Raw genomic sequence first — 21403 nt, 5'->3', positions numbered from 1 at the left:
TGGAAAAGGTAAAAATAAGCAGCATATGATACTTTCAATAAGAAGCTGTAGTCTTCCCATCCTCTGGAACAGGGCCTTTATATTTAGGAAGGGAACACAGCCTAGTCTTATACCAGACTGTGCCTTTTGCCACCCCTTGAACGTTGACAATTTGACTAAATTATAAGATTTAGAGTACTTCCCACACACATGATGGAAACTTGGCTGCTGACTTCACCAAAAGCGCTAGTCCTGAGCTGCCAGCGCCTAGACGTGCTTTTCCAGCAGTAGGTTCTCCCGGCTGCAGGGACCAGGGAGGCTCCCGGTGCAGCAGAGAGCACCAAGGTGACCTGGGTACGATCAGTGTCCCCTTGCCATTGTGATCCACCTTAGGGGAGGGAAAGGGAAAGCCGAGGTGAATGCAAAATCCTAAGAAATGCCATGGAGGGGTAGGACAGGAATAGCTGGAGCAGCCCAGGGGATGGGGAGGATCAAAGACATGTATATAGGCAGGAGCTGGATCAGGGCAGCGTGGTTGGCAGTGAGTGTGTGCCTCAGAGTAAAGGGACGTCTTTTCTTGTGAGAGCTTGACCCTGTGAGCTTAATGCTCTGTTAACATGTTATACATGAACATATATACCCTGTTAATGTGTTATATATTGAAGCAGTGCAGAAAGGAAGAAGTGTTGTTGGGTGCCCCAAACCACCTGCAGCCTGATCGGTACTGGCAGACTGCTTTGTGAAAAGCTTCTGGGAGATGGTGCTCAAGGAGTGCTGGAAGGCGAGACGCTGACCTAGATGCATCGGGGAAGGTGCTAGAACAGCCCACGGGACGGGGATGCACTTGTGTGAGAAGCTGGTAAGGGGCCAAGGAAACTGGCATCCTCGGCTGAAAGGTACGAAGGGAAAACTTCGGAACATCAGGGTGAGAACAGAGAATGAGTGCAGCGAGACAAAACACATGTGAGGATTTGTAAGTTGTTTATCTAAACGCACCACTTGAAACCATATGAGCAAATGTAAACAGAGAAAATCAGAAGGTGCAGAACAGTGTTTCCTTTTTATTTGGGAAAAGAGAGAGGAATCATTCGGCAGGGCTAGGGATGGGCCTGAACCAGAACACTTGCTTCAGGGTGTCTGAGACATCCCAACCAAATGCAGAGATGCAGGCTTGCTCTTCCTCTTCCAGGTGAGATGTATGAGGAGGTGATTGTGTGTAGCTTGAAGATTCCATGACTTTGCCTTTTTTCTGTTTTAATTTAACATTTTTCAACCCAATTACTGAAAAGGAACAGTTCTTCACCTTTCATCTTCAACACTCAAAAATCTGCCCCCACCTCTCCGAGTGGAAAAAGGGGAGTCCTTTCAGAGAGGTGTGGTGCAGCTGCAGCCACAAGAGGAAGGAGCAAGAGAAGCTGCGCATGCCTGGAAGTCTGAGAGCTTCCATGGGCTGCAGAATAAAAAGTAATAAAGTTCCACTGCTAATTTAGGCCCTTGAGTGCAGAAATATTTCTCCGAAATACAGTTCAGCTTGTAAAATGTTTAATTCTGTTGATGTGGAGCTTGCGATGAAAGCTAGCTGAAGGGAATGTGCACTCCCCAGCCATCGCAAACGTGAGCAAAAATGCTGTGCTGTGCGGGGGAGAGGTGCCCGTGGAGGGGAGGGAGGTGCTGCTGGGGTAGGCAGGGTGGCCCTGAAGGCAGCAGAACTTTGCAAAATCCATCAACTGCTTCGGCATCTGGCAGGGTTTCTGTTGAGCAATAACCACAAGCTAAATTTGCCATTTATAATTCCTGAGAGAAGCTAGTGGTAACTGTTGTTTTGACTTTCGAGCGTGTTCCTGTGAAACTGCTCAGATCTCAGTTATCAGTTGGAAACGCTGCCCTATCAGAGAGCTAAAATGAATTTCCCATCAGGATTGTCCCCGTGATAAGGTCGTTACAAAATTTTTAGCCCCCTTGCACTACTACAGTGTAAGAAATATAATTAACAGTGTTCCTCTTGCACGTCTGTTCAATGCTTCATGTGTCATGCTAGTCTGTATTCAGAGCAAGTGAACTCTGCATCGCTGTAGTGGAGTTAGGGTGTTCCAAGGAGTGCGTATGGCTTCTGCTCCCCTCTGTGAGAAGCTCCATGTATTGTGAGCGTCATCCTAGCATGCTGAATAGTGCTTTTGTTTGCTGTGCCTTCAGCTCACGGATAGTAAGATACATGCGAAATAATTTAATTTGTTATCTTTGCTTTTCTTTAGCTTGTAGTTAGAACGTAAAATGTTTTCCTTATAAGGCTTCCATGCTTCACCTTGCATGTGCCAGTGGCTTAATAAGAACATCTGCTGTCTTTCTGTAGCAAATCCGATGATTTTTCTATGCACGTATATTCAGTTGTACATATAAATAGAATCCAGGCACTGTTAGATGCGTACGAAAGCGTACGTCAAATTGAAATGGTAACATATGAGGTTTTCTGTAGTTCATTTATGAAGTATCGAGTTAAAAACAAAGCTGTGAAGTAGCCAGAAAACTTTGCATTTCTGCAGCCAAAGGCATATGCTTGTACAGCCTAACCTAATTAGATCTCTGAGATATTCTTAGAATGGTCAGTGTTTCGTGTCTTGTATCATTGTCTGAGAGTTGCTTTTTCATTATAGTTGGGCTTTTACACAGCAGAACGTAGGAGAGCATTGCTCCAGATGTCTGGCTCCTTTTACTGATTTTGTTGCTGTCTACAGCAAAGCTTGCATTTTAGCTCTACAGTGTAAATTCCCTTTGAATCTTTGGGAGCCCTTAAACAGTGCAGTAGTGGAGTACGTGTAAATGTCTACAAAGTACGGTGATTGGAGTGGCTAGGTTAAGAGGGCTAAAAAACAGTTCCAGCTGGAGAGCATTCTTGAGGTAAGCTCTAAATACGCTCCAAATTGTCAGCACACTACTCAGGAAAAACACAAGAAACGACTCATCCTCAGTGTGCTTTGCTTCCTTTAATGTGCATAAGGATAGTGTAAATGGAAGCCAGTCAATTTTCAGCAGTTTGTGTAAAATAGTCCCTGGATTTTGCTTCCGTACTTCAGCCTTTGGGAATAAAGACATCACACTGGATTGTTACTCTAAGTATACCTGTGTGTATTTCTGTGAACACACTATCTGTATTTCAGTAAGTATTGTGTATCTGTCCATTAATATTTATATCGAGCTGAGAGCTTTGGTTCTTGCAATTTTTAATAAACATTGATGGTGTTACTAGTTTATACAGAACATTCAATATGCTCCATCAAAATGGCAGCTCTAATTAGGTTCCTTGAATTAGCTAATGGATTTTGAGAAAGATAGCTTACAAAGCTCTTACAGCTGTCCAAGATATTCCTACCATGGCAGAAAGACAAAAGGCCGCTGGAAGCTACAGACTTTTAAGCTTTAGAAATGCAGCTGACAGTTAAAAAAGATAAATTACATTTGTATTTTTTTTCCCGTAAAGGTCCTAATACTGGATTAATGTTATCCTCCCAGCGATCATTTATTAGAAACACAAACAAACAAAAAAACCTTTGTAGTAAGGATGTGAATTGACTGAGTGCTATGACTTTCCCTGATGCTTTGTAGATGGTATAAATTAATTCATTTATTTATTTTAAAGCATAAACTTTATCAGTAACAGGATTACAGACACAGAGACTTCTGAATTGAGATTTGTACCTTATTTCTACCTGGGCCAGATATTATAAAAATGAACAACGTAGAGGATTAGTTGCTGCCATTCTGGTAATGACAGGAATTTTTTTGTTTGCAACAAAGAACCGAATATAGTCTCTTGTGTGAAACTTGGAGAGGTAATTTCTCAGAGAAAATGGATAGTTACTCCTGGCTTTGTAGTTTCCAACAAAGTGTGTTTTAGAACGTGGACAGCATCATCTGCTGCGAGCAAGTTCTTAGATCCTCGACTCTTCCCTCACAAGGGAGCGCAGAAATTAAGACTGCGGTGAATTGTCACCTTCTCTCCCTCCTGCTTTTGCTTTGTGTGTGCTAAAGGGAATTCCAGAGGGACTCTGGAATGGCTAATTCATTGGAAGTCTGTAAAGTACTTATTATTTCAGCTTTAGCAGTAAGTTTAATAAACTGTAGTGCAAAAAAGCAAGAGTCTGCAAATGAAAAAACCTGGCTGCCAGTCGCAGGCAGGTGTGATAGCCATTAAGGAACAGAGCTACATTTCCACACAAGAGTTTAGCATTCAGCGTTTGCTTTGTTGAATTGTTAGAGCCACAGTAAATGGAGTTGGAGGGCTGAAAATCTGCGCTGTGTGTTGATGTGACCTATCTATTGTAAATATGCCAGCTGCTTTAGATCAGGGAAGTAAAATACCCCCTCCCAAGCCGTGTTGTAATACAAAGTGCCAAAAAAGGCAATTTAAGTACTTTGCCGTGTAAATCCAGAAGAAATTACCTTGGAGAGAAGGCCCTCAATTATGCCTCACACGTGACATCTGCATGATAGATAAAAGGCATAATTGATATCATCTTTAGTGAAGAAACCAGAAACTGTTGCATTGTCTAGAGGCTACTGAAAATACCAGGAAAATCTGTTTTTCATTATTTTCATTGTGTATTGTTTATAGAGAGTTTGGTTGTTGTCAGCAGCCGAGTCCCTAATCTCCCTGCTTTCCTAGCCCTTTGGAGACACGTGCACATCTCGGATCAACAAGACGGCAGTAAACTGGTCACATGCCAGGAGCAGGCATTGTCATTAACCAGCCTGAACTGTAAGGCGTCTTTTTTTATTAGTAGTTAGTCTGGTGATTGCTTTTTTGATGAGGCACAATACACTGAGTAGAAAAGAAAAGAAAAAAATAATCTTTTCTGTGAAGTAAAGATGACAAACCGGCTGCTAACAAGAAAGTGTCCTTTCCTGTTTTCCTTTTTTTCTTTTTTCTTTCAATTTTTCCCTTCTTTTTTTTTTCCTTTCCTTTTTTCTTTTTCCTGTCTTCTTTTTCCTCATGTTTCTGTTGGAGTAGCAAGTACCATTCTGTTGTTACAGTGAAGTTAAGCCTTAATGTGCCCATTTTGTTTCCCTAAAGCAAAGAACTAGGCTATACCTTTATTTCTGTCCAACTGTAGCCAGCTATAAATTATAAAGGGGGGCAAAAGAGATGAAAAGTGACCTGGATTGGAAAGATGGTGCTCATCTGAATGTCTAGGCCATCTGCCATGACAAACAGGAAAAGGTGTTGTATGTCATTTGAAAGGACAGAAAAGGATGCTTTATGTCAAGCCACTGAGAAGTATTGTATAAACAGTTTGGAAAAACTGAAAGTGATACAAATCTGTTGGTCTCAATCCTCAAATAGTTCGGGTGAGGCTTCTGTAAACATATTAGGAGCTATTTGGGGGAAGAAAAGGTTAATGACGCTGCTAATTCATATCGTGCAAGGCTCACTCTCCTTCTTTCTTCATAATGAGTCGGTAAGAATATCATCGTCTTTCTCTCCACTAAGCTCCTAATGTCAAGGGGTCAGTAGTGATGTTACAGGGTCAATAGGACTCGATTTACATTCAGACAAATGGTAGTCATGTGCTGCCCTAGGAGTCTTTGACCTTTTGGACATCAGTGGTTGTACTGCTTTTATGTTAGTCTGAAGAACTGAAAGGTGACAGCATATGTTATGCTGAGGGACAGTTATGACTTTGTTAAGTATTGTAAAGCAGATACAGAGTATCGGTAAAACAGACTCGGGAACTTCAGTGTGCAAGTTAAATACACTCAAACAGATGTAAATAGCTTCTTCTGGGTAGTTGGTTTTCCTGCAGTTTATTTGTGATTCTTGGCTTTGTATCTATGTACTTTCAGTTAGGGAGCTACATATCCATCTACATATCCATCTACTGCTTCTCAAGGCAGCCCATCTATGAGGGGCAGCCCTGTGTAAGTGGAACTGGGCTCAGCCTTCCTTCCAGCCACTTTGCACAGTTTCCAAATCAAATGTCCTGCTGGGGCCCCTTTTGTGTTGATAAAGTTCCTACTTGCATGTGCAGGGGGTATAGTCCTGCCCAGACCAAGAAAGCAAGCATTGCGGAGACCAGTGAAATGGTGTGCATGGATCCGGTGGCTAGAGAGGTACAGCTCTTAGAGCAGGATTCGCAGACCTCCAAGGTAATATCAGTGGTGCCACTTTCTGACAAGTCTTTTCTTGCAGTATCATTCACCCAAGTGCATATGAAAACAACAAATGTTCATTTCTTCCTAAACTTGCTCTCTCAGTGGCTGACCGAGATGAAAGCTGAAATACTGTAGGATTATGTTCTTATCATCGATTTTCTTTTTATCGCTTGCCACCATTCCTTCTTACTGCTAAGGTTCAGAAATATCTTCATAAGCAACGTAATACTTTAGAGTAGGAAGACAAGGTCTGGAATTGAAAGAGTAACATACTTGAATATTTCTTTATTATAACTCCAGAATGAAAATTTTATCCTGAATGAAATATTCTCTTACATGCTCCTTTGGACTCCTTTGCATTGTATACCTGTGCAGACCAGTACGTTCCCTGCGGTATGTAACAGCTAGTTTGGGTTTATGGCAAATTGTGAATGGAAGATTGTCCCTTCTCTTGAGTCAGTGAATTAAGTTTTGTTTGTTAATGGAAATTACACTAAAAAACACTTTTTTTTTTTCCACTTGGAAGCACAAGTAGTTTGTTTAAAGGCTGACAGTCAGCTGGGTGAAATCAGTGTTTGAAGTAAGTGGCTGGCAAAGTGGCCTGTGCAATATTAATGTGTTTAGGAAAACCACTGGAAACAAAATGTTTATTGCCTCTTTAAATGTATGTTTATATACAGCCTTAAGTGGTTCATCTTCGCCTGTACGTGCAACACTTGTTTTTAATTTTGTGCTATCTAGAGAGCTGCAGTTAAGAAGTCATTAATTTAAAAAATGACATTTTCAACCTGAATGATTGAAATCCAGATGAGCTACTCAAAGGAAGAATGGAGGGGAGATTTTATTGTGTAAAATCTGAGCCATACGTATTAAATACTGACGATAATCTTTTGATTCTTTGAAAAAAATAACTTGTCTGTCGTATTGCAAATGTTATTGCTGTGGTGCTTGCTCATCTAGCTCTTCAGAGATAAAGAAGAGATAAAATTTCGTGGTCATATTTTGCATAGGATTAGAGATAGCTTGAAGATAACAGCTGTGCCAAAGCACAGTTTACACTTTGTTTTGGGACACCTATGCCAGCTGTATGGTTGGAGTGGCTGTTTCGCAGCGGTTCTCCTTGCGGTCGCAGTGGTCAGAGTGAAACCTGTATTGGGACTTAGGCATATTCAGGGATAAGGCAGAAAAACGTGATTTGGGGCAGTTAATCTCGTTAGTTATACAGCCCCAGCAACCCAGGAATGATGAATGTTCAGACTTCTTTTTTCTTTCTTCCAAGCCAGAAGAAAGCTTTGGTTTGTAAGGCTTGTAACTGGCAAAACTACGGAATGGCTGGCAGGAAAGTGCTTTTTCCTCTTTTGATTGTTCTAGTAAGATAACTGCTATTATTGTTGTTGTTATTATTTCCAGCAAAGGTCCTTGCAGTATGTGCAGCTTATTCAAACAACTGTTGAACTTCTCTTAAGATTGCTTGCTTGTGGCTTGGAAGTATGGAGAGTTTTTGCTACTGTTTAAAATCAGCATCTCAGTCTTCACCAATCACCTTGTAAAGTTTCTCCAAGTCTTTTTTCCACACCTATGTGTTAGTTTAAAACTTCCACAAAAAGCTTTAGGGTCCATCCCACCACCACCTACTTCTAACTAGTCTCTGTAAGTATAGCACTGTTCTAGGAAATAGTTCTGAAACCAGTCACAAAATGCAAAGTGGATGCTTCTCGTACAGCTTTCTCATGGTGGTTGAGAAGTCCATGAGCAGGTTAACTGTTGGAGCCTGCAAGCACGCTAGGGAGAATGGCAAATGTGTCATTGCACGCTTCTCTGTCGACCATATACTGCAGGGAGCCATGTCAGAGGAGTGAGTTTTGCATGATACTGTGGATACCATGAGGACTGTAATATTTATGTCTCCTAAAGGAAGGAGCACTACATTAAATGTAAAGCTACTGTAAAAGAAATCCGTCTGCTGTACTTACTAGGCTGGGGAAAAGCTCCAATAAGTCTCCTTAATATAAATTGACTCTGATTGGAGTATTGTTTTTGTATTTCTTCTGTAAGTGCAGGTTCCTTTTCAGTATAAATAGTCATGCATCCCAAACATTTGAACTGGTATTCATTTACCAGCCCTGTCTGAGAACTGCTATCTGATCAAACCAATATTTTTTAATTATGTACTTATAGGCAGATGGGAGAATAGTTTACAGTCAATGTATGATCTTCTCTGCAAATCTTTGAAAATTGTGTTGTGTTTTTTTTTTTTAATATTGCCTTATCAGTTTCTTTTTTTTATTACTGATGACTTCATTCTGTTTGAATTCAATGCTTCAGTTTCTTTGGGGTAAACTAATAGATTATGTATGCGATATTTGCACAGTGCTGATTGAATTCATCTGGTGAGCTTGAATGTGGTTCATATATTCACATAATTGTCAGGAGCCAACTTGAAATTCAGAACTGTTTCACGAGCATTGCACAGGGCATCATATTCATCTCACATTACTCAGGAGTGGGTAAAACTTTCATGGTAAGCTAGATATGCAGCTCTTTCAAAAGCCAATGTCTTTTACATTTGTGCCTGTAAACAGTGATGGAGAAAAAAATGAGCCATTGAGCTCTAACTGTTTCCTGAAAAAATGAAGCTGACATTGCACTGATCGTCCCTTTTCTGATCTGTTACCTGCACCTTCCTCACAGATTTCTGATCTTGCTGGCCAATTCTGACCAGATTTGACAGATGATTAGATGTTCAAAGGATGCTAAATCAGGTAATTTTCATGAAAATAAGCAGCCTATTAGAGGGGTCCAGATGAACGCCCTTGCCCGGGAGAAGCGCGGCAGCATGAACTCAGTCCCATTATCGGACACCAGAGAACCCACAGGAGAGAAGCACAGGAAATCAGGCTTCACGGAGCTGCTTGTTTCCACAGAGATTATGCTTGTGTTTTCACACTAATCCAGATGGATAACTTTCCATGTGGTGCTATCTTTCATTCAAATGTTCCTACTCATTCTCATGGGGAGGTTTTGTACTTATTAATATGGCATGGCAGAGGTTTGCCAAAGAGTAAGCTGTCAGGCCCAATTTATATACATGGTTATATATATATATATATATAACCTCTTCAGCCAAAATACCTGGAGGTAGAAAGGGGTGCAGTGGCTATCAGGCCACTGGTTGCGGATGCTAACACTGTTTGCAAAGAGCAGCAGGGAGCCGGCCCAGCTGGAACCAAACCTGCTGTGTTGCGTGTATTTCAGCATTTCCTTCTCTCAGCTAGTGCTGCTTTGGGTAATGATGCTGGCAAAGCAACAAGGATAGCATTGCACTTTGGGCCTTATCTGTATTTTAGCAGCCCTAATTAAACTCATTATCTGTAGTCACAAGTGAAGTCAGAGGATTTCACAGGTATTGTATTGCTTGTGAACTGTGGACCAAGCTTCACTGTTCTAAGTGATATCCCCCATTAGGTAGTCCTTAACTTGCGAACTGGAGGTGGTTCTCCACTATTTGACAAGAATCCATGCAAGGAACAGAGGCATTTATCTATGAAAAGAGTCTTGGGGAAAAAGGGAATATACTGTGGGCATGGTTGTTTTTTCAATAATCCACAAAGTTTGCGCAAGCTTTCTGTGCTGTCTTGGCAGATCACGAGAAAAACTTCCTCTGGAAGAGGTTGATAAGTCAGCTAGAGAAGCCTGAAACCTCTGGGGTTTTGTAGAGTAGAGGGGCTGGATAGCTTGGGATCCAGGGAAAGCGAGTAATTTGTTTGATTTTTTCATGGAAACATACTGATGCTGCCAGTAAACACTTCCAGTCCTGCATATTCAGTTGCATTTGCACTCTACATAGGATCTCTCGCCATTGGTAATTAACTTTGAACCTAATTTAGCCACCATTCTAGATTGCTATTAGGTATTAGAAACTACCTATTGAACTGATGGGTTTATGTTCAGTCTTCTCTGTGTGCTTTCCTAACTCAGTTTGCTATGCAAATCCTATAAAAGGCTTACCTAGATTCTGGCACACTCATAGTGGACTGCGGTATGACAAGATGCTCCACAGAGCTCATGAATAAGTTTGTATCTCTATAGCCCTTTGCTGGTGAGGCAGAGTTGAGGTTGCAGATTAAGAAAATATATGAATATGTGCTACACAAACAACAGTGTGAGTTTAGAAGTGGCTACAGATAAATTCTATAACAATTCCCTGTGAAAGTTTGTAAATGCTACTGAGCTATGTGGTCAGTATTTGCCCCAGCCTGGCCAGAGAAGGGCTGGAAATAGGTCTGGAGGAACATTTAATTTATTAATTTTCATGTGCCGGTACTTTATTTTATTAGAATTCCTAGGTGTTTTCAGTTTGTTGTTTTTTTTTGTTTTTTTTTTTTTTTTAAGTCCTTTCAGGTATAGTGGCGTGAGCTTCCACAGTTGTGCAAGCCCAGCCGTAAGGTTTTGGAATGTTTATCAGGGTCAAAAAGCACAAAGACGAGCATGTGTTTAACTTGACAAACTAAACTCAGCTACCTTTACTAGGGCAGCTTGAAGCGTAGCCAGCGTAGAAGTGAGTCTTTGTTGGATTGCTGCTTAAATACTACCTTTAAAAAATGGAATTGAGATGTGGTACTTTGCTTTCCCATCTCTTGCCTGCCCTGTATTTTCGTAGATGATGTTTTAATTCTTTGTGTAATTGAGAGTAAGGTTGTTTTTTTGTTTGTCAGTTGTTTGGGGTTTTTTTGTTTGTTTGTTTGCTTGTTTGTTTGTTTTGTTTTCTGTTTTTGTTGTGTGGGGTTTTCTTGGAGGTACAACTTTTTTCTTCGCTTCTCTATGAATATAGTCTATTCTTTACCTTGAACAAATGCAATTTTAGGGAAATTCCACATTTAGCGTGGGAGCAAAAGGAAACATTTTTCTGGCAGCTTATCATCATCATCATCATTATTATTAAAATATGATAGCCATTTATAGCTGCTCATAGGAATGTTAAAAGTTTCCTTGTGCTCCCCCATCTGTCTGCATCCATCTGTTGTCTCTTGTCTTGTACTGGAATTGTTAAGTTCTTTGGACAAGGATAGCATTTTTTAAAAATGTGGATCAAGTTCACAATTAGGAGCTGTATTCATACAAGAAGGCAAAAATATTGGTGATGTGAGCCTGTGGGCACTGTGCAAGTCAAGAGTCAAACAGCCACGATCCATTTGTCTCAGGTGTGGAAATTGTGTGTGCTCCCGTGGGTATCTGATACATGTTTAGATGTGTGTGTACATACGAGTGTTATTTACCATTTTTTATTTCTCTCAGTGGCTGTGCAGGTGGTGGGAATGCTGATCGTATCCAGAAGTTACGTAAGGAGTACCATCAGGCCAGGCGAGAGGGCTTACCCTTCTATGAGGACGAAGAAGTAAGAACACAGCCGTCTGATTACGACCAGCATTGGGTAGGTCTATAATGTGCTGCAAAGTGTGCTTGCAGCATTCGGGGTTTGCAGAAGGTGTCCATTTGTTTGTATTTTACAGAAAGCTTGTGTCGGCCTAACATGACTTGGGGGGATTTACAGAATTAGAGAAATCCTTAATGCCAGTTTCCCCCACCCCCAAAGAAAACACTGGTAACATGAAAACTTGGCTAAAAAATACCCTGCCTGTTCACTGTCTTTGATCTAGGCCCAGGGTTTCTCTCTCCTGAGGTGGTCCAAGATATGCAGTCCTTGCCAAACTTTGTCACATGTGGTAGCATCAAGGCTTTTCAGCAGGATTTATGGTATTCTGGCAGTTCATCCAGTGATTCCCTGGATTAATGACAGCATTAGAACAACAGGCTCTCACTGTGCTTAGCTGCAAAGTGACAGGGAGGAAATACAGGCATGTCTACCCCTGCCTTTCCTTCTGTACGTTGGACAATAGCAATCTGACCGTGACACATCCTCAGTCACCTTTATAAAGTGAAAAATGGAATAACTTATTCCTTCTCTGTCAAAGGGTCTTAAAATATTTTACTGCCATAGTAGAACTGTTACAAATATGCTATTTTCTTGATTTTACACCCAGGAATTGCACTACATAGACACATATTATGTACCCTGCTAAAGAAGAGTAACCTGTGGTAGAACCTGAGATTAAGTCAAGAGTGCTGGATTTTTAATGCAACAGCTGTAATCTATGGGATGACAATTGTGGCACTCAGCTCTACCTGAGCAGACTTCAGAGTTGGACTCTGTCTCTTTAGAAGTAATTATAATCAGCAAGCATTCAAAAACGTAACTCTGATACGATGCAATTTATGCTAAATTTGAAATTTTAGTTAAAAAAAGAAACAGAATTATGTTAAAAATCTTAAGAATCTAAATGCACCTGAGCTTTGAACTGACGTTTTTAATGTTCTCCAAACTATCAGTGCAAATGTTGAAGTGAAATCTTCAGTGATTGGGGTTATAGTCCAAAAAAATCCTGTGTGAGACTAGATTTTATTGCAATCACAGATACAGAGTGTTTTTACATAAATTAACATTTATATTTGTTCATTAGCCCCAAAAAGTTTTTGTATATATTATTCTCATTCAGGTACCCAAAATTTCACTTTCAGTAAAATAATCTTTCCTTAGAGTTGTTAACTTCAATCTACTGCCTTAAAATTTGTGGCCCAACTTTCCTGTTCTTCTTCTGAATAGCTTTTGTAAACCAAACTGAGAATATTCATCAAATGCTTCTTTCTGCTGAAATTGTATGCTGTGTGAAGTGTTCTGCCAGAGGCCCTAGACTGGCCCAGTGGTACCTCTTCAGCAGCCTGAGGTTTTTTACTTCTTATCTGAAACTGATAGTTTTATTAATCCTCAGAGGAGGCTGATATTTATGGTCCAGTGTTGTTTCCTAAGATTCACAAAGGTTTCTCCCAGGTAATCCTTTTTAAGCCTTTCCTATTAGGTATAATACCGTGAGATTACTGATTTCCAAAGCCTTGCTTTTCCTGTGAGGCAACTTGTCCTTAATCAGAGCCGCTGAAAGGGAGCTCTGAGTATCTCAATCTTGAATTGATAAATAATAGTGGCCAGGATTGTTTCTTTTTGTCCTTCAAATGCAGAATATTTTTAAACATTTTTTGTTGTGAGGAATTGTAGTCTGCTCAAAAATCAGAGTTTACCTTGAGGGCTTTAATACACTGAAGTTTGTTGCTGAAACAGTTGCTCTTGTTGAAGCGGTTTACAAATTTCAAAGACTTCTGGTCTCTTCACTGCAACAATATCATCCATTGATCTACCCAGCCTTGCTTTCACAGGCACGGTCTTTTAGTCTGGAAAATACTGCAGCCATAGCTTGCTCCCTCTTGACTCCTGGCTGAAACACTTGATTCTACTCTGACATATGGTTTTACCCTTAAAATGTATGTTACATCATTCAATTCAAGCAAAAATGAAGGAACAAAATTAGAATCAAAATATTCAAAAGAAAACAAATGTCTCAAAGCATCTTGCCAGAAGAGTCCTCAAGATATTTTACAAGCAATGTCATCTCACCCGCCTCAGGCTGCTGACCCTCAGCAGTACTGTGGTAACACAGATTGAACAGCAGCTGAATTTTTCCACCTTTACTCATCAGTGAAGAGACATCCTGGTGACTAATTGCATAATTGTAAATAAAAACTTACTCTGATCTTCAGGACGGAAGGTCTTTCTTCAAAGAGTCAAGAGACATCTGAGGAGGAGGAAAACCTTCTGGTATAATTTTTCTTGCTTCGCACAGGAGATAAGATCACCATGGAAGCTGCAGCTGGAAAGGAGATTGTGGGTCTCTGCATATATTTTTAATACTCAATTAGTTCTTCCTATGCTTTTGTCAGTCAGCTGTTTTACCTAAGCCAGCTTCTCTATATGATGTCTTTCTAACATATAGCAGCTGCTGTAATCGCTACTCACCATCTCCTGAAACATGCAGATAAGTTGGGAAGTTACAGAGGATAATCTGAGAAGACACTATCCTGTCACAAATCCACAGCCTCAGAAATGGACACGGGGTCTTGTCCTCCAAAAAGTATCTGAGAACTCATGAGGCGAGTTTCTCTCTGATAAAGCTGACATTGACAAGTGGCCTTTAGCTGACACTGTAATGGGACAGAATTTCTAATAGAAGGGGTATTTCTAACAATCTACTTTTTTTTAAAGTGGGATAAATCAAGTTAAAGTGCAGAGCTGGTTGAAAAGCCAGCATTGTAAGGCAAAATGATCTCATGACAGGCAATTGGGATCCATAAATGTTTTAAAAATAAGGTCAAAAATTCATTTTAAATAGGCCTGCTATTCTCTCATCATCCATTCCCCACCCCCTGCATCCATTTTCCAGTCCTCTGCTGTTCTTCTCATCTGTTGCTGGATGAAATTTTTGCTCTTTTGCGCCTTCATTCTGGTCTCCCTTCCCCACAGTCTGTTCTTTTTCCTTTTGTAAGTAACTGAATAATTCAGTTTAGTGTGTCTCCATAAACAGACACATGTATATAGCACTGTCTGTGCTATGGAGCCAGATCCTTTGAAATTCATTTCCAGTTCCTTTGTGTTTTGGTTTCTCACTGAGTTTTGCATCCCTTGGAATCCTCTACACCTGCTCCCGTCCCCCCTTCATTTCAGGTTCACAGCTAGGGTAAATGGTGAGCCCAGCTCTACAGGGTGGATCACAAGGGTTAAAGTAAACCTCGGTCAGAGGGTTAACCTAGTTAACCAAAGAACAGGCTTGTGGCGAGCATAAATACTGTTAAGGAAAAAGAGTGCCAGTTGTTGTCAGTACACTATGGGATTACCCTGAAATTTTCTGACACTCAGGATGTCTGCTGGGAAGCATCAGCTCAAGACAGAGTGCATACGTATTCATGTCCTAGCAGAACATCAGATAGTGAAAGCACTCATGAAAGTGTTCTGTACAAACCTAATCCTAAGGCCATTGGAGCCTACAGAGAGAATAGGTCTATGTGGTATTATCATATAGTGCAGTATCAGTCAGACCCTGAGAGAACCCTATAAGCAATAAGCTGCAAGAACTTAGCCAGTATCCCTAGGAGTTAGAGAGCATTTTCATGGAGCATTTTTTCAGGGCATTAGAGTCGTAGAGTCGTAACAGGTCATAAGAAATACCAAAGGAGCTGTGAAGATGAGCTGTAAATTTAGCATGTATGCTTTTATTTAAAGGCATTTAAATAATGAGAAATTAATCATCTATTTGAGGATTTACTTGGATTGTCTTACAGGCTCTGTACAAATTCAAGTTACTTAATACCAGTTCCTTCCTTCAGAGTGGCAGTAAATTCTTGAAATATTCTGTGTAATATACTTTCAAGAACTATGTGTAGCACAGGCCACATTGCAAATAATTCTTCACCTGTTAGTGACCACAGCAGCTTCACTGTACCAAACTTTATGTTAAGTGGCTGTAAGAGCTGCTTTTTTATTTGCAAATGAGGTTTGTAAGTTGGTAAGTAGACTAAAGACATAAGAAAACCTGCTTCTGGATGCTAACTGAACATTTTGAATGAAACAAACCTGTAATGTACTGAGTTTTGTCAGTTCCAAGTCAAGAATATGGAAGAAGAATCATGCATGTCTGTGTTAAAGGCCAAGTACTTTATTGTGTGTGTGGCAGGGATCCAAGCCTAAAAATCAAACGGGGAAAAAAAAAAAAAGAAGAGGAACGTTAAGAAGTGCATTATTTTTCCATAATGTGTCAAAGGGTTCTACGCTTACTTCAGGATGAGTAAGGAGCTGTTTGTACTTTTCACGATCAATTAATTCCAGGTTCAGGATGTTGCATTTCAAATAGGTTAGGTTCCCAAAACTCACCAGCATTTGTGTTGGACCACAGCTAGAAACCAAAATTCCAACTTCCAGAATAATAGCATTCCTGTCTTCTAGCGCAATGGGAGAAGTGACAATTTTATGTACTTTGTGAAACCATATAGCAGAAACTGCTGTGAATTCCAGACTTTGAGCCCACAGACTGTTAGTCAGTAGAAAACATTGAATTAAAAAAAAAAAAAAAAGAAAGAAAGAAAGAAAAGCAATGACTTACTCTGTGTTGCTGTTTTTGAAAGCTGTGGATCAGAAGTATTTGAGTATATGTTATTAAAACATCTTAATTAAGAGAGGATTTAAAGCATTCTACTAGGATGTATGATTAGCTCACCAATCAATAACTTTTTGTGGTCACTACTTACCTCTCTATACTGAAGGTTTCAGATTGGGGTATATTCTAAAAAGCTGTTCTAAGCAAGCAGAGAGATTTTGAAATTTGCAGGCTGGCTTTGGGGGTAGGTTTTGGGGGAAAATTATTTTAGAGAAATCCCTGCCAAACCTCATGTGAAAAATAAACTATTCCAAATGGTACATGCAAGGAGAGCCAAATTCAATTCCGTTAATACTAGTAATAAAGAGTGACTCTTATAACTTGCTTGGAGTCATTCCTACTTACACAAAGGTTAAATTTGGCATAGGGAAACTGAACCAGAGGGGAGTCTGAAATGCTCGTGTCTTCATGCTTAATGCTGTGTACACACTTGTTTACCAAGGGAAACAGTTCTGGTGCCATATGTCGTCTTATCAAAGCCCGCCGGTACTCTTTATACCCTACAATATTCTGTGAATCCCAGAAATACATCATGCCATCTATTCCATGAGGTACCTCATCACCACACAGCTGCTTTTTGTTTCATTTAAGTGCAGGGGGGTTATTCTGAGACAGACAGACTCTAAGCTTTGCTCTTTCTTCATAGAAATAGCAGGAGGAACTTGGACAAAAGCAGGTGGTGCTGCCAGGCCGCCTGGCTGTGGCTTTCCACGCAGGCTGGCAGCACTGGGAGGCTGCACATTACCACATGCTCCAGCGGTCGTGTCCCTTGCAGCTAGCAGAGGTTCTTCTGACATTGCCCAAATTGAGAACTTGATTGTGGTATCACAGAGACCATGACAGCTGCCACAGATCATGCTGATATGTTATGAAGGGCCCTAGAGGTTTTCTGTTGTATATATTTTTCCTAATTTGCCAATATGTTTGGGGAGGTAAGAAACAAATCTCTAATTGGTAATTATATTGATGAGGGGAACAAGGAATCCATGCCATGTAGTGTGGTGAACAATTACTGTACTTGTGTGCAGAGCCTTGGCTCCGCAACTTTTATCCTTTGGGCACAGCTGGATGGGCACAGAAATGGGGTTTTCAGAGCTAGGCTTTATACTGGCCTGTGGGTCTGTGCAAAGGCTTTGTTGCAGTTGTGAGCTGCACAACAGCTGGGCCTTTGTGACTTGCTTCATTTATGGCAAGCTTCTGCCAGCATAGGCTGTCATAGTTTTCTGGCTACTTGTTGGCCACTCAGTAGATCCCTGACTGTGTGACCACTTCCCTTGAACGTGTGTGCACGCTGTCAGTCTCTGGCCAGTGTCACATGCTGAAGGTGGAAGAGGATTGAAATTTTAACACTGAGCCTTCGTGAGGGGTTGCTAAAGCTCCTACTTTGCACTTTGCCCTCAGTGATATGTACTTCTCCATGACAGCTCGGTCCCGACCCCTAGCAAGTCAGCACCCCACATACCATGGAATCAAATACAGCTGCTCGTGGGCCTGACTACCAGGGGGAAAAAAAGTACGCTTCCTTTTAAAATTGACCTCCCCTTCCTCGGGCTATTAGTAAGAGGCCTGCTTCAACTTCTGGAAAGAGGCCCCAGTTACAACAACTCTCATTTTCTTAATCATGAGACAAGTCTGTAATGCCATTTAAATTCATGTCTGAAGCTAAGCACATGCTTAAGGTATTTATTAGATTGGGCCTGGAGCCGGGCCTCAGACTTGACCCCTTCATAGGCACAGGCTGAAGGCTTTGCCTTTCCTATCAGGTATCCGGGACATTTATCAAATAGATGCTGACAAGGTTGACTTCTTTTTGAATTCTCACAGCTTAATCTCCCTAGGTTATGTCCTTGTTCGGTATGTTGCTGATTAAAAAGAAATCTCTCCCCTCAAAAATATCGATGATCCAAAGAGTTGCCTAGCTGCTGTTGTCCCAGACAGTATCCTGTAGCCCAAAGATGCTGGTCACTGTCCAGTTCTACCTGCTCGGGGTAATGTCCCACCAAGAGAGAGTAGTTTTGACGAAGTACTGTAGCATTTGTCCATTTAACGTAATGGAAAGCAGAATGACCTCAGAGAGGGAAACTGCGGTGGTTGCCCAGAGTGTGCAGAGCAGGGTCAAGCTTGAAAGAAGCCGGGTCAAGCAATACAACTATGTCATTGAGGCTGTTACAGGGTACAGGTCTTTTATTTTTTATAGTTAAGTATGTGACAGAAGCCAGCTGAAATAATGGACTTTCGATTACTTTTGATTTTTGGATTGAGATCTTACATGTAGCACTTCTCATTACTGCAGCATAAGATCTGAGCTGTAGGTCCTGGGTCTTCTGGAGTTTTGTTGAAGTTCCTCACTGCAAAATGCATTAGGAGAACTGCTTGTTAAATTACATCATAGGCACAGTTTCAGCAGCCAGGGTGTCAGTGTTCTGGTTACATTGTTGTCTCGCAGTTAAAAACACTAAAAAAAGTTCAAGATTTCTTCACAGCCAAGGTGTGAAAAGCAATTAGAATGTATCGCTGGGTGCTGGGTATAAGCAATTATCTATGAATATATAAAGGCTCTATTTTTTCTCAACAAACAGGCGACATTGTTATAATTATTTAAAATGAAAAAGAAAGTCACTGACTCAGACATTGAGAGATTGGGCGGATAACTTTATTAGTTCCCAGTCTAGGGTCTGTAGTGCAGATGCTAATCTAATATCAAGATTGCATTAAAATAAAGCACAAAATATGGGAAAGAGAACTCCATTTACCCGGTAAGGCTGGTGCTGTACATGAGTTTGGTTTTTCTGCTCAAGGATAGTTCTTCTCAACTTTCAGCTTCAACTTTTATTGTTAAAGAACGCTTCGAAAAAATAATGCTAACCCCCCTTTTTTTCTTGCTCAATATGGGATCCAACTGGAACGCAGTCTTTCCATTGAATGTGCTGAGTTTTGACAAGTTCTGTGAAAGTTAGAAGTCAATTTCATTTCGTAAACTTTCTTTAATGTTCTTGCTTTGATTAGTAAACTGAATTTGTCAGCAGGAATTTGCTGGTACAAAAGTGTGTCTGATGAAATACCTGCACTGCGCAACCTAATCTGAAGGGTTGGTTTTGATATATATACATATTTTAGTCTTTTTAAGACAGTTGCTGTTCAACTGTATTTATTAACAATAAGAAAGCAAAAGTGATGAATACTGCTGCTTGGTTTTGCTACTCTTTCTCTTCAAACAGCGTGGCTGCTGGGTTTCGTGTCACATTGCCCAATAGTAAGTAGAGCCATTCCAGCTGAACTGTTTGTCATAAGTCCTGTATGATAGGAGCTGCTTAGTCTTTTGTAATCCAGGTGCTACTGGATTATCTGCCTTCAGAGGACAGTGCTGGCTCCAAGGGGATCCTCCTGTTCAAGGCAGATGATATGTGAACAATCCTATGCCCCAGAATATCACCTATTTCATGAAGTAGTATGTTTATTTCAACATGTGTATTGTGAATGCCTACTACTGAAAAGGAGGACAAATTTTGGTATCTCTTCTAAAATGTGGTCTCGTGACTAATGGTAAGATTTCCCTGTGTGGTCTTCTCATGTGTTTTCTAGATAGGCTGCAAATAATGGTCGTCAAAATTACCATTGCAAATAACGCACTGCTCTATTAGGAAGACAGTGCTGTGCATGACAAGTAATGGTAGTGGCTCTCAAGAAACACGGATTCTGGGGAGGCCTGGCGAGCCTGTGTACTTTATACCTTGAGACATCCCAATAAAAGTCAGAGCAGTAGATACCCAAGTTGAAATTATAACTTTGAAGGCATGGTATGACTCAGAACAAGGCAAACAAAGGAGGGTTCTGAGGAGATCTGAGAGTTTCTTTTATTACATAAAGCATGACCATATCGCATTCTGTTCTGTAGTTTGTAATTTGATGATAACTCCTTCAAGATAAGATAGTTCGAAATACATGCCTGTGCCTTCTATCCCTGGTCTACCATCATCAAACAAAATCATTCTGACAATTTAAATTCAATCTTTCCTGTGGAATGATTATAGGGGAATTTAACAAAATACTATCTGGCGGTCCCCACCAGTGGATCAGTATTAACGTTTACATTTGCATATGAAGCTAATTTTCAAAGTATTTCTCTTAATTTGCTAGGAAGATACCTGTCAAGTTAGCAATTAAACTGTAATTTGGTCACTGAGGTGTTTACACGGATTAATAGATCTCTCCCTTCAGCGTATGCTCCTGAGTTGGAAATAATAGCTATACTGTGTGGTAGCATGACCCCACTTGAGTTTCACACACACATGCACGAAATCAAATTCCATCACATTTTAATGCAAATTTTACCTTTGCAAATGATGGCCTGAAAAGAATGAGTTTCCATGGTAACCTTAGGGGAACACATAACCTGTTTATCATAACTTCTCCATGAAACAAGACAGGGGGTGGGGAATACGCTTTGATGTCAACTGTATTTTTCTGTAGAGATCATTCTTCTCTAGCATGTATACAGAATTTACCAAAATGCTCCCATACTGTCCTACATAAACTTTTTTCCCTCTCTCAGAAGCAGTTATAGAAAATAATATAGAAGGGCAAGGCAATAGGAGGTATTCAAAACCATTAACTGACCTTTCAGCTGCTGTCTATAGATTGACAACTAGGTCAACATTTTGAAAAACCGATCACAAATTACTACATATAGAGATCTCTTCCATCACTTTCTCGCTCCTTGCTCCTTGCTTTTTTCTCCACACTTCACGTTTGGCCCTTGGGTATCCCAGCTGCCTTTCAAAGGCACTTTAACTTTTTTGCTTTCTCATTCTTCCACTTCAGTGCTGCAAGTACTGTTTGAGAAATGCATTGAAATATCTCAACTCTCGCATTGTGGGGCTACACCACAGAAAAGGAATGTATTGATTATACTTCATATTCGGTGCTGACTCTCAGAGTGGAGGTGGTAGCTTCTGGAGCTGCCATTAGTGAGGAGTGAGTTTGATGGCTTTGAGCATCTGCAAGGCTGTATTTTTCCTGCAGATGCATAGTAACTCCTGGCTAAAAGAAAGTATGTCTGCAACATTTTTTTAAGGTCATTAGGAGTAAGGAACAGATGTTGAGGTTTTTCAGAATGCTGCTTTGAAGTGCCATTTAGGAGTCAACTGACAGGACTGACCCTATAGGCAGTGATTTTGGGGACT

The 21403-nt window shown here is 40.6% G+C and overlaps 1 protein-coding gene across 5 annotated transcripts in view; it reads left to right on the top strand.

Annotated features, from left to right (window-relative positions):
- The window catches only part of PARD3B (par-3 family cell polarity regulator beta), a 397678-nt gene that overhangs the window by 338517 nt on the left and 37758 nt on the right, over window positions 1–21403 (top strand). For all 5 annotated transcript variants that reach the window (XR_014618549.1, XM_084288820.1, XM_084288819.1 and 2 more), the window contains one exon: window positions 11422–11557. Coding sequence is in view for 4 of the 5 variants with exons in the window: in XM_084288820.1 (XP_084144946.1) it covers window positions 11422–11557 (136 nt within the window). In the remaining variant the exon portion in view is untranslated. The remainder of the gene's footprint in view (window positions 1–11421; window positions 11558–21403) is intronic.

Source organism: Netta rufina (assembly GCF_964035555.1).
Source record: "Netta rufina genome assembly, chromosome: 6".
NCBI classification, from domain to species: Eukaryota; Metazoa; Chordata; class Aves; order Anseriformes; family Anatidae; genus Netta; species Netta rufina.
This window is presented reverse-complemented; position numbering and strand designations above follow the sequence as displayed.